This window comes from Perna viridis, chromosome 5 (assembly GCF_037379345.1).
Source record: "Perna viridis isolate PV_CMFRI_1.1 ecotype Kerala chromosome 5, ASM3737934v1, whole genome shotgun sequence".
Taxonomy (NCBI): domain Eukaryota; kingdom Metazoa; phylum Mollusca; class Bivalvia; order Mytilida; family Mytilidae; genus Perna; species Perna viridis.
The window spans coordinates 34,022,452-34,035,956 of record NC_142449.1 but is presented as its reverse complement, the minus strand read 5'-3'; the positions used below and the strand labels follow the sequence as shown (position 1 = coordinate 34,035,956).

The 13,505-nt window shown below is 31.6% G+C and overlaps 1 protein-coding gene across 7 annotated transcripts in view; it reads left to right on the top strand.

Annotated features, from left to right (window-relative positions):
- Positions 1-13,505, top strand: part of LOC148617179 (uncharacterized) — a 65,629-nt gene that overhangs the window by 36,661 nt on the left and 15,463 nt on the right. For 4 of the 7 annotated variants that reach the window (XM_088584634.1, XM_088584639.1, XM_088584638.1 and 1 more), the window contains 3 exons: positions 4,524-4,575; positions 5,825-5,952; positions 11,991-12,092. In XM_088584634.1, the coding sequence (XP_088440760.1) occupies positions 4,524-4,575; positions 5,825-5,952; positions 11,991-12,092 (282 nt within the window). Of the gene's footprint in view, positions 1-814; positions 910-4,179; positions 4,322-4,523; positions 4,576-5,824; positions 5,953-11,990; positions 12,093-13,505 lie in introns of those variants that run through there. The other 3 variants (XM_088584636.1, XM_088584641.1, XM_088584640.1) reach the window with 3 other exon arrangements.

Genomic DNA, 13,505 nt, shown 5'->3' with positions numbered 1-13,505 from the left:
TTTAGCTAATTACTTTCCAATATTTCTCAAGTACTGCAGTTATTACACAATTCTTTGATCTAGTAATTAGTAAACTTACCTTAGCTAGTTTTCTAATCAACTGCAAATTGAGTTTGGTAGACTAAACTGCATTATTGTCGCCGTCCGTCTTAGGATATCTGCTTTATGTAATTGTTGACAACTTAGAGTTTAGGCAATGGAGCCAATTCGGCTGATTTGGGGCTGAGTTGACAATCAAGAGGTTTGCAAAATGGAGCCATGGGCTGAGTTTAATATCAAGAGATAGGGCAATTGGGCCATGGACTGAACTTCTTTTTCACTTTAAAACTGAGAATTGTCTGTTTATATGTTATGATACTGTTTGAAGTACCCGTTGAAAATTTTGCGTTTCTAAAAAAATATATTGATAATGTTCTTCTGAACAACAGAAATATGATGATTAAATAATGCATTTTTTTTTCGAACATATTGCCTTATTTTATCCACTATTCCAACACAATTGGACAGGGTTTTTGAATAAACTGTTTGATATTCATTCTTCAAATCTTCATGATCATTTGAAGTGTGCTTTTATTGCTAATAAATTGAATCATAAATTTTGTAGGTCAGTGTTATTCAGGTGTTTTATTGTGTACATAGTGCAGCTGTCCTGCAAACTCCCAAAAATTGGTCATAACCATACATTTTGAGATGGTCCCCAAGAAATATGATCAATGAAAATACTATTCCAGTTGTAATGTAATGAGAGATGTGACAAATTTATTGATTAATGTAAATGACATGTTAAGTGTGATTGGCAGGAGAGTTGTACATTTCATTAGGACAGTTTGCATTGTACCAGGAGGATCATTGTTTACTTAAGTAGGATATTTTTGCATGTTTTGAGCTATGCTTGGATTTTCTCTTAAGGTAAATAGCATATTTTTTTTATTGAAGTTTGGCTTACATTGTTTTGAGTTTAACTGAGTTTTTTACAAAAAAAATGTTAAAAAGTTTTTTTTTAAGTATTCCCTTTTCATGGAAAGTGATATCTATGTATAATATTTTCAAAAAGATTTTTTATTGGTTAATGAAGAAGACATAGAAAGATTACTATTTTATTTACACTACTTTTGACATTAATTTGCTTTCTCATCATAACTATGATTCAATAAACTAACAAGTTCAGGATTTTGTATTACATGCCAAATCAAATTCTTGGTTGATAAACAAACTATGAAATTAACTTCATTTGTTTTTGTTTGACTGCATTAGTTAAGTTATCATTTATTTAATCTTAAATAATCTTGGAAGTAATGCAGGTTTGCTTGCCATGTGTATGCAAATTATGATGTAGGTTGTTTATTTGTCTGGAGTTTAATGAATATTTAATGCATCTTGATGTGTATCTTGTTCAACAAGAAAAGTAATGCATGCTAATTGATGTTATAATTGTGATATTGAGGATCAGATAGTGTTACGCAAGGTGCTTTACAGTCAAGTCGCACATGGAGATGCTGTAACGTTGACAATCGGTTAATCACTTGCCATGGTTATAGGATGTTTTGTATTATTCCAATAATGTTATCTATGCATCCATGATACTTAGTTTAAATAATAATTTAAAAACAAGATTCCCAAATGTATAAAGCAGTTGTTGGAAGGTTATTTGTTAAGAATTACACAGTAGATACTTCAATATATAACGTTTATTAACAATATGAAACTGGTAAGTTTCTGATTTGCATTGACATTTCTTATTGTTTAACTAAGAATTATAACTCATTTGAATTTATGAAGTGAAAAATCTGGCCCTGATCCATTTGAAGTTGAATTTATTGGTGCAGACACCAGTACTTGGGAATGGTGTATCCTTGGATCTATCTGTAAATGCAAAAGCATTGGCAACAGTACCCAATAACACTTTTTTCTCCTTTTGGCATGTTTACACACTTTTTTGACAAGATTTAAATTCCCAATTTAGATTCCCAATCTATAAAACAGATGTCTTTTTTGTTTAATGTAATTGCAGTTCAGGTGAGTATTTATTGCTAATTAATGGTAATTAAAAATATGACTAAGTCATTAGTAGAACAAATGATATGTCAACAGGGAACCAGTTATTCCGATTTCAGTTGAATATTAGTTTCTTGTTTTTTTTTTTGGAACACACAGATTTAGGAGCAACTTAATTTATTGCAAATAATCCGTAGCTTGGCTCATTGTGATCACAAACAGGAGAATAAATCTATTGAAATGTTTTTTCTCTTCTGAATGTTTGCCCAGCTAAAATTCTGCAACCCTGTCTTTTTCCAGGATATAAGGATGGAGGGTCTGCGATGTCATGTCTAGGGGAGTCTGAATGAAACAATAATAGCTCAAAATCATTCTGTATGAAATGATGAGTATTTGTAGGGGCAGAGCGGTGTTCTAGGGTCCTTTTATTCTCCAGTTTGTCGAGACATTTACCATAACGACATGGTGCAGCCTACAAAATGTTGCTATTTGATTACAAATACTGTTCCTAAAAGGGGAAGCCTCAAATCATTTTATTTTAAGTTAAATTGTACTGGAAAATACTGGTTAATGAAGAGTTGTCTTTGTCTAAATGTAAAAAACCAAGATGAATTTTTTTTTATGGAGTTTCAGTTAAAAATGAAATAAGATAGAATCAGCATACGATTTCAACCAAGGCTTTATTATTGTCAGAAATAAGATAAGAAATATCAATGATCCTCTCAGATCAGTCTAAATAACTTCAAAAAAATGAAAAGATTTGTGGTTTTTTTTTTTTCTTTAGGATAGATTACAAAATGTCATGATCAGCAGTTGCTGATTTATTTTACTGTGTTGAATCGTTAGACCACCTAAATTCTCAGGTTTACCAAGGTTAATTGCTAACTTGAAAAAGCTACCGAACTCAAACCAACAAATCAACACGCTGAAACCTACATCTGATAACTAGGATGTTGGCATTTATAGTATTCTCTCCACTTTATAGTACTGTGTCTTTATCAGAAACTGATACTCTTAAAGTTTCATTGAAATCACAAAAATGCATATGGACTTTAATTGCTGAGTGCATTATAGTGCTCATGGCTAATGACCAATTCAGTTGAGTATGAATTTGTGACAGTCAGTTAAAAAACTTTTGATAAGTTACTCTGAATTTAAGGTAAAATTAGTTTAATTTACTGGGCAGATATAAGGAGGTCTGCCAAAATTGTGGTTTATGAATTTTGAAGAATTTTTCATAAGTAATATGCTTTCTTTCTTTTTATAGAAATTTTATTCTATCGGTGAGATTTTGCACCCCTTCACCTTAGGCAAATGAAAATTGTAATGGCAACTCAAGGAAAAAAACAACCCCAGAGGTTGCTGAACTTGTTTTGTTTATCGTGTATGACAGTGAACTTCTAAAAAGAAATACCAACATGTGCATGTTGGAATACATTATATATAGTGAACAATACCAGTACTCATCGGAGATATTGAATATATATTAGATGTGTTTTGTGAGATAGTGGATATTAGAGGTGTTTTGGGAGATTCTGGTTAGGGGTGCTTTATGATATGTAAATTTGTGTAAAGTAAACAATAATTTTAGGAGATAAGTGTTTTATCGTATGCTCTGTAGGGTCAATCATGTGCACATACATAAACATTAATATTAAAATGAACAATACTCATAAGAGATAGGTGTTTTGTCATATGGCCTATAGAGTTTAATGTGCAGAGATACATGAGCAGTAATATTAATTTTAAAATGAACAATATACTTGCAATATTAGAGGTGGTATATCATATGTTCTATAGATACATTGATACTTTGAAGAACTACTCTGAAGCCACCTGTTGCACAACTGAATAATACCATCTGACTGTGGGATGGTAATTAGATTATACCCTGACACAATGGATATGGATAATCAATGATCCTATACATGCTAATTGCTGGGTAATTACCAAAGTGCAATTGAATTATGGAATTCTCATGACTGTAAATAATAAGGGGGGAGGGTGAAGTTAATTGGCAATCAATAATTGATACTGAGATATGTAATAAGTTGTAGTGATTTGTTACTCATCTGATATAGGATGATTCAGGTGAATAGACTGACTCAAAGAAAAACGATTTGACTAATTGAATATTTTTAAAGCTGTATAAAAACTTGGTAAGGGAAGAAGATGAATGGTTTTCTCTGGCATTGATATGAAAGGATCTTGTGGCATTGTTTTTAAAGTCAAGATTTGTTAATCATTGCCAACTTGACTGAACAATTTTGAATTTGTTTCAAGCTAGGTTTAAGTGAACTTAAGAGCTCTTACAGCTAATGGTTGTGTATGTTTCGTTGGATGTGGATTTTAGAAATATTTGGGATTTTGTGTGATACAAAATTTATGCTTATCTGAGTTTTAGGAGTAATAGTTAAATTCTTTTGACCTACTTAATTGTTAGTTACATGTGGAAAAAAATACTTAATGGAATTGGCATACAGTTTTGGAGATTTCTGGATTAAACAAAGTTTATTTTTATTTTTCAGGAGCTATCCGTCAGTCTGGAGGATAAAGGAGGAGACGGTGTGCCACTGAGGGGTAGGATATCTTTATTTTGTATAGATTCCTTGATAGTTCTTTCTTCTGGCTAGTTCAGTTGTGCATCTACTTGTACCATTTGTTTAGCAAACAAATTACTTTAATCCAACATGGCCTCCTCTTGGTGCATTTTCTTGCTTTGGTGAAATATATTCATTGTTTAAGGAGGTAGACCTAGGGTAAGGGACACAATTACAAATTATTGGGATGTTTGTATTCATTATTTTACATCAATCTCATGCAAGCATCAAAGTAACTTGGACTGATTTCATTCTGTTTCAAATGGAAGCTTGATAGGCTTTGGTAAAATTGGATGTGATACAAACATATCACTGATTTCAAAAGTTATGGCCCTTACCCTAGTCCTACCTCCTTAAGGAGTTTCAGATATGTGTTCTTTAGTTGATATTAGACTTACTATTAGGAAATTATTTCTGCACAGTTTTTAGTCATGTGTCTAACTGTTGCTGTATGAAAAAAGTTTCAAATTTCCCAAAGTCTGAGTTCTGAACTGTACTTACCTTGCAAATGATTTTGTGAGGAAGGATTTTCAAATGCTATAAAGTAGGAAATACTTAAAAACTCTATTGCTTCTTATCTTTTTATTTATTTTTTTTACATTTGCATCATTTGTGTTCATATTCCATACCTGTTAAGTTCTTGAATGCGCAAAGAGGGAGTTTCGCTCTTTTTCTAAGAGGGATCTGTAGCATGATGACCATTTTTCACAGAAAAAAAATGGATAATTTTGATAGAAATCCAAGTGCAAAGATAAGTCAAAGATATAAAATCTATGACAATCTTGTTAATCTACGAAGGATTTCTAATCAAAATTTTAGTAATTAAATACATGTACAACAAAAGGATTAATTATTTGGTGATTGTTTCTCAATGATTATTATGTTGTGAAATAAATATTGTGTTTATATCAATTTGATAAGCCATTTAGAACATGATTTGTGTAACATTTCTGCTAACAATGAGGGAGATTTATGGGAGAAATACGTGAAAGAGAGGGCTTTGTGTCTCCCACTAAGATGGACATGTTCTATGTGTATATTTTACCATGTTTCAGTGAAACCTCTCCCTCTAAAGATGGGCTATGTTCTTTATGTAATTTTTACCATATTTCATTGGAACTTTGCCCTCCTAAGATGGACTATTTTTTCTGTATTTTTACCATATTTCAGTGGAACTTCCCTTTCCTATGATCGACTATGTTCTATATGTATTTTATATCATATTTCAGTGGAACTCCCCCCTCCTAAGATGGACTCGCACAATAACAAAGTCTTGACACTAGATAATAATTTGGAAAAGCCAGATCACCCTGAGAAAAAGATAGAAGCAGAAAATGATAGCAGACTCAGTATTGAGGTAGGTCTTTAAACTGATATGTGAGACAATGATTTTCTTTCCTCGTTTGTCTACCCCGGACTTGACTTTTTATGAGCAACTTGGCGGGTGTTACAAGAAAAGCAGAGGATACTTACCCTACCGGTGCACCTAGTCCATGCTCCCAGTTTTAAGTGGAGTCCGAGTTGCTCATTTGCTTTCGTTTGTATGTATGATTTTAGTTACTTTGTGTTCTTTGTAGTAGAGTGTCTTATGATTGGAACACTACCTCACCAATTTTTTTTTTTTGGAAAACTGTCAATTTTGGCTTTTTTTTTTTTTTTTTTTTACAAAAATGAGCCAATAATAGCCAGGAACAATATTGTACAGTGATGTATTTGGCATATTGGATTTATTATTCTAAGTTTTGGATGTGTAGAGTTGAGGTGAAAATCAGTTGATTTAGACCATAATTCCACTGGCCTAGCTTCTGTTATTCATTATGAAAGAATAGAGATAAGTTCCAGAGAATTGTGGGGCTAAGGAGTTGTATCAATAATGCCAAGTTGAGAACTGGTAATGATTCAACTATTTCCTGTTACTGGCTAGTACTCAAAACAGGCCTTTTGTTTATGTATCGAGTAGGGAGAAATAAAGATAAGCCAAAAAAAATATGGAAGGCCATAAATGCTAGATACTGATGTAGAAGAACAGTTCTTTACTGTATTTCTAGAGCTTGAGGTAGAAGATAAAGATTTAGGGGATCATTTGAATGGTAGGTTAGCCTTATCAAAATTAAGTTGTGTAAAGTCCTGAAATTTCTCTAATCTACTGTGAAAATGTAGCTTTCAAGTTTCTGTGATTTGGTTTTAATATCTCAATGAAAGACGAGGTGACGACAATTTTCTGGATTTCAAATTTTATAATTACAACTTTGAACTGAGGAAAAAGCTTTTTTTTTTTTTTTTTTGAAATGCTATCATCAAAAGTTAACACTTCATCGTGTAAGAGCTTATTACTCATGTTTAACCAAACCCTTCCACGAATATTTGACTGTAAAGAAAGATCAAAAGATGAAAAATGTAGAAGCAAATTATGTGTTTTAAATTTTAACTTTGTTGATGTATGTATATCATTTTAAGGGTTGTTTGGCCATAAAGACTAATATATTAGTATAAATTGTATTTTCCTTTCTGTGTATGAAGTCTACGATAGGTAAACATTATTATTGGTAAACCTTTTTGTACTTTGAAGTTTTTCAGTAATATCTTGCTCTGATAGACTTTATTTCATGCCCTTTGGACAAAGAGAAAAATCAATCCCTTTTAACTTATTGTATTTTTTCCCCTAATGTTCAAGCAAAAAACTTCAAAAGAAGTTTCACATGTCAAAAATAGAATCATAGATTTTTGTATACAAATGATTTTATTTTACTTGTTTTGTTCTATCCAGGTAAGAGCAGGTTCTGTGCTTATATCTGGCAGGTGTAAAATTTTAATAAGAAGATAGGGTGAAGGAGATACCAGAACATCCTTTGTGGTGAAATATTTTTGCTCTTTTGTTAGGCAGTAAACCACATCTGTTCAAATGTTTTATAGAATTTGAAGAAAATTTTACTACCAATAAAATAAGGGTGAGACATAGCTTCAGAAATTAATCTTTTTTTTTTCGTGATGATATTTTTCACTTGTAAGCAACATTTATTTCTACCTACAACATAAAAATATTTTATTTGGTATTATTTTTGTTTGTTTACTTAAAATTTATTGGGATGAGAATTATGAATTTAGGGATGCTGTTTTTGTATTGCTGATATTTTCTATTTTTTGGGTTTTTTTTTGTTTACTGTTATTTTGGTGTTTTGACCAGTTTAGATATTTAGTGATCCTCACCTAAGCTGTCTGCCACCCATTTGGTTTCAGGGTTAAAAAGCAATGCTTATCTAATTTCAACTCAATGCTTTGAACCATTAAATACATGTGGAATTTAATCAGGAGTAGTATTTTCCATATTTTTTCATTTGTCAGCAGATTCATAGACTTATAGGTACGAGTGCAAGTCCCGATACAGGAATTAATTGGAAGTCACTAAAACGCTTCCAATTAATTCCTGTCTTCCAGCAATAAATATGGAGGTTGATTAAATGCCAAAGCACAAAAAAAAAAAAAAAAAAAAAAAAAAAAAACCTGCCTGCCTTGTCTGTCTCAAAATCATGTCCTGGACAAAGGGTAATAGTAGCCTTAGTAATTTTCTACATATCACTAATCAGCTTAAATTTTTCAAGATTATGCCACCCTCACCTTTTCCCAGTGTACTTGGTGTGCATGTGTTCTTTGCATATATGTGTTCTATACAAATTTTCATTCCCTGTAGCAATATGTTGTAAATTTCTCATGTTCCTAATTCTAGCAACATTTCTAACAAAAGGTATTTAACAAGCGACACATTCAAACATTTTACGCCTATTGTACAATTTATATCTGAAGTTAGCGTAAATAGGATGTACATATTATTTGGCCCCAGGGTAAAATAGTAAATTTTAATATGCAAATAAATCTTAAATGTTGCACTTAAATACTACATTGGCATATTTACATGCTACTCATAAATAATAAGGCCCTATCATAGCAAAACAAAAACTGTATCCCTGTTCTTAAGTTATGGTGACAGTCCTACACCTTTTAGACAGGGGTCGGTATAAGTAAAACATCAGAGAAACATTTTATATCCTTGGTAGATATTTATAAACAGTAAATGGAACATAAATTGTCCATCAAGTTAATGTTTACACTTGCTGCCCCCAAAACAATATCGTCACTGGGTCTGTTGACCTCAGAACTAGACCTTTTATGGTTGGTCATTTATATGGTAGTTTTAAATACATAAATTTAAGGAGTCGCGAAATACAATGTAAATCGAGGCTTTCTACAGGTTGATGTGAAAGTATTCTTTATATGCAAGAGTTTTTGGTTTTCATCTTGCATACATGTACATGTAGTAAATTCTGTTTACCTCTGTTTTATTGTCCATTACCATTCATTTATTAATAAATTAATTGGAGATAAATACTGTAATCTGATTGGTTAAAATAATTTTGTTATATCTTAATGGATAAAAAATATTGACAGGCCGTTATTCACTTATTCACCTCACACAATAAACAATATGCACATGGAAAATGTATGTTATTTTTCAATAGGCAAAATTTTTATCATAGCCAACTCTTATATGAATTTTTGTTTTGAAGTTGAAGAAATCATTATTGACTCAACAGTATCTTTTTTGCAGCCCACCATAATAGATAAAGCCATTATGTCAGCTCTTCAGTCCTCCAAACTTCTTGTAAAGATTTTCGTAGAAGTCGTTCGCCCATGAAGACTGTAGTTCAAATTTTCACTAAACTTGACTCATACATGTACCAGCATAGGTCATCCATTAAATCAAAATTACCAGTGTTGTCGAGATTTAATGCGAGTACAATCAAAGTTGTCTTAAGGAGGTAGACCTAGGGTAAGGGACACAACGCTTTGGAACATTTGTATTCAGCATTTTACATCAATCTTATGTAAGCTTCAAAGTAACTTGGACTGAATTCATTCTGTTTCAAATCAGAGCTTGATAGGCTTTGGTGAAATTGAATATGATACAAACAAATCACTGATTTCAATAGTTATTTCCCTAACCCTAGGTCTACCTCCTAAAGTGATTTTCTTAGTGGAGGGGAGGAAATTTCATGATCACATAAGACAGGCTGTCTTCATGGTGTTCATTTTACATAGAAAGTTTAATCTGAATTGGTTTCACTGTTCATGCCATTTATTGACTTTTTTCAAGACTTTTAAAAATGTTTTTGCCTCATTAGCATTCTTGTGTGCACTTGGTATTAAAGTCATATGGTACAGATCCTGATAAAATTTGATCTGGTATTGATTATGGTATCCCCTCTTGATCCTCCTTCAGTGGGCAACTTCATCCCCTTGTAGTGTCCTTATTATTGGTCATTTTGACATGTTGATGGTCAAGGAAGTATGTTTGATCCTCACAACATCAAAAATAGTACAAGTCTATAATATTTCTTTCATTGTATATGAAATTCATCATTGGCCAGCTATTGTTTTATCATGTTCAGGATCAAAGGCACAGAGTTGGCTTCAAAAGAATGGTATAGATTGGTTTATTCCTTGATAGGAACATAAGTTTGATTGTTATTGAGTCTTTGATGCTTCTGAACAAAGACTCGACAAGTTTATATATATGACCAATATGGTTATGATATGCCAGGACTTTTATAGTTGTCTATAAACCTATTATTTCTATCTGATTGCTTGCTCATAAATTGATATTTTTTTCCCTCATTCATCTGGTCCTTTTTACATATTTAACCGATAAATAATTATTTGTTTTCATATTTTTAGACACTGTTTTGTAGGTATATTTATGTTGGTAGGAAACTACCTATTTTGACCAGTGCTAAATAATATACATAGCAAGAAATATTTGTTCAATGTGGTTTTTGCTAATTTTACTGCTCCTGTCCCTTTTTTGCCAAGAATGAAAGGTTTTTTTTTTAAGGTAAAAGATAAAAAGAAGGGCCATGTAACTATTCCCATTCTGAAAAAATATAAAAGGCAGTTGATTGATTGAGTTTATTAGATTTATTTTTTGCTTCAATGGATTGATGTAATTCTACCACTAAGTTTCATGATTAATTTTCCCGAAGATCAAAAATAGAATAGTCAGGGCAATATGTACTGTGAACTGAATTATTGTATTTCTTGAATATAAGAATGCTATGATGAGAAATGATGTGTGAATTAATCAGGATCATTAAGTTGCTGATATTCTGACTAAGCTTTTGCTGCATACGTTTTTTTTCTTTGATGTTTAAACATGGTGTATTCCCCATGTGTGACAAGACAATCATAATATTCCATGGACATTAGTCAGAGAAAGACTATCATAGCTTGTTACATCCGTAATGAATATACATTTACACCTCTTGGGCAAATTTTACACTAATTGGAAGTTTTGCAGCTACAAAGACAATATTTATATTGCCCAATCATTAAATGACAGGTGGGGCCCTTTGATCTTGCTCACCTGAGTGATTGATATCGAATTGATCTGGGTATGGGATATGTTTGAAGGGCAATTTCCATCAAAGATTTATTGGTGGAACCTCCAGTCTTTTCTCTTGATCTAGGTCTTTGATATTGGGTGTGAAAATCGAAACTTATTTAGAAATTACAATGGTTTAATAATGAAATGAATTAGATAGCAGGCTTTGGACAAGGACAAAGTACAAATTAACCCCCCTGGAATTACTTCAAAAAGAAAAAGTTGTTGTAAAGGATACCAGTGCTATATTCTCATTACTTACATCAATAATTAATTATGAAGTTATGCTTATGTGATTATTTTCTTTAGTGAATTTTCTTTCTTCCAGTTATTTTATTTATTTAGTATTGAGCTATTATGAATTATTATGTATTCATATAGTTATGAATTGTTGAAGTGCAATATTAAAGAAGCTGCACCTTAAACAAAATTGAATTTTATTACAATCTATATATCTAACTCTAAAGCATGGTACAAATTAATATATAAATCAAGCTAAAATATTGCCCGTAATTGCCTTTCTTCATACTAAGACATTGTGATTTAATGTATTCAGGGCGGCAATTTTTTCAACAAGGCAATGTACAACAAGGCAATGTTTTCAGCAAAGCAATGTTTTCAAGAAGGCAATGTTTTCAGCATGGCAATGTTTTCAGCAAGGCAATGTTTTCAACAAGGCAATGTACAACAAGGCAATGTATTCAGCAAGGCAATGTTTTCAACAAGACAATGTTTTCAACAAGGCAATATATTAAACATATATTAAACAAAGCAATGTATTCAACAATGGAAATTCCTTGGCTTTATAAAATGTATTATACCCCCATTCAACAAGTGGTATTTAGTGGAATCACCTTGTTTATCTGTTGTAAGCAATTTTGGGTGTTGTCTGATATTAACTTCCTGTTTGAGTTTAGTGCTTTCATGTTTAGACTTGTTGAACATTATTGATTATTTTGCAGGAGTTTGAATGTGGAGTACAATTTGAGAGCACAGAGAAGAACAAACAAGAGTGGTCATTTACTCTGTATGATTTCGATGGGCATGGCAAAATTACCAAAGAGGTATGAAAATAGTCCATTCTACACTCACTCAAACAAAAAGATGAAAATGACTTTACTTTGCTGTCTTGATTTAACCTATGGTAAATATTGAGGATGAATGTCCTTAATTCCCATCATGTCTGCAACAAAACAAATATGTATTACCTACCTAGAATAACTTCTACATCAACTCCTTAAACATTCAGGTGAGTTTGTAGGTATGAATGAAGTTAAGGAAATAATTTTTGACTCGTAGTTTTCTTTTGTACCACTTTGGTTAAAATAAATTAAAATTGTTTCATGAGGAATGGCCTTTTTTTTTTCTTCTGCATAGGGTAGGACACATTTTGTACACTTCATGTTTCATGTGAAAATAAATATGTTGGTCATCAGACATCTCTCCATCTGTTTATCACTCATGTTAAGTGGATAACTACTTCGTTTAATATTAGTACCAGTATTACTATAAACACAAACATTTCACAGTGTGCATAAACACATTGTTTTTATTGTTTTTTGCATGTAGTACAGGCAAAAAGGTGTGAAGCACCATGTGCATACTATAAAAATGGTGTAATCTTGCCTTTTTAAATTTCCACTGCAATGGATTAGGAAGATTTTCGTACTTTTTGAGCTTCACAGTCTCATTAAGCATGGAAGTTATAAAACCTCCATGCATACAATCATTTCAAATTTTACAATATATATTATAATTGTTGAAAAATGCTTACTTTTCATCTTTATCTATGGAAACAAAACATTATACAACTTCAAACATGGTAATTCATCATGGGGTTTTGTACAACTAACATATTAATATTGTTCTGATTGTTAATTTTTTTTTTCATTGGGCTACTTGTCACAGAAATCTAATATTCCTTTAGTTGTAGAATTAATGTATGGATTTAAAGTATTTTTCCAACACCCTCTTTGATTGCAAAATTTTAAATATTTATAATAGATATCGATACATCATACCTGCACCTTTGTATACAAAACAATAAAAAGTTATTTATATATTAAAACGATTGTTTGCACTCCAGATGTCAGTCACAAGAACTGTTGCAGTGAAATCTGTCTTATCCAAACTCCTAATGGACTTATAAATTTCTGCAGGGTTCAGACATATGTTCAGAGTTACAGATATGTTCATGAATATTTATATATACATTTTTATAAGATTTTATGGTAGAAATCATGAAAAGTTTGAACATTATATTGCTGGAAATTTTCTTTTGATGTATTGTATACTAATTTTGCTGTTGGGACAAAATGTTTATATTGATTTAGTTAATTGTTTGTTGCTCTGGGTTTTTTTCATTTTGAAATTATGTGAAAAATAAAAATAATTTTTGAAGAGTTTATATATCATGAAGTTGTTTTCACCCTGATCAACATGCATGCTACTTGTAAACTGCATGGCCCATTTTGTTT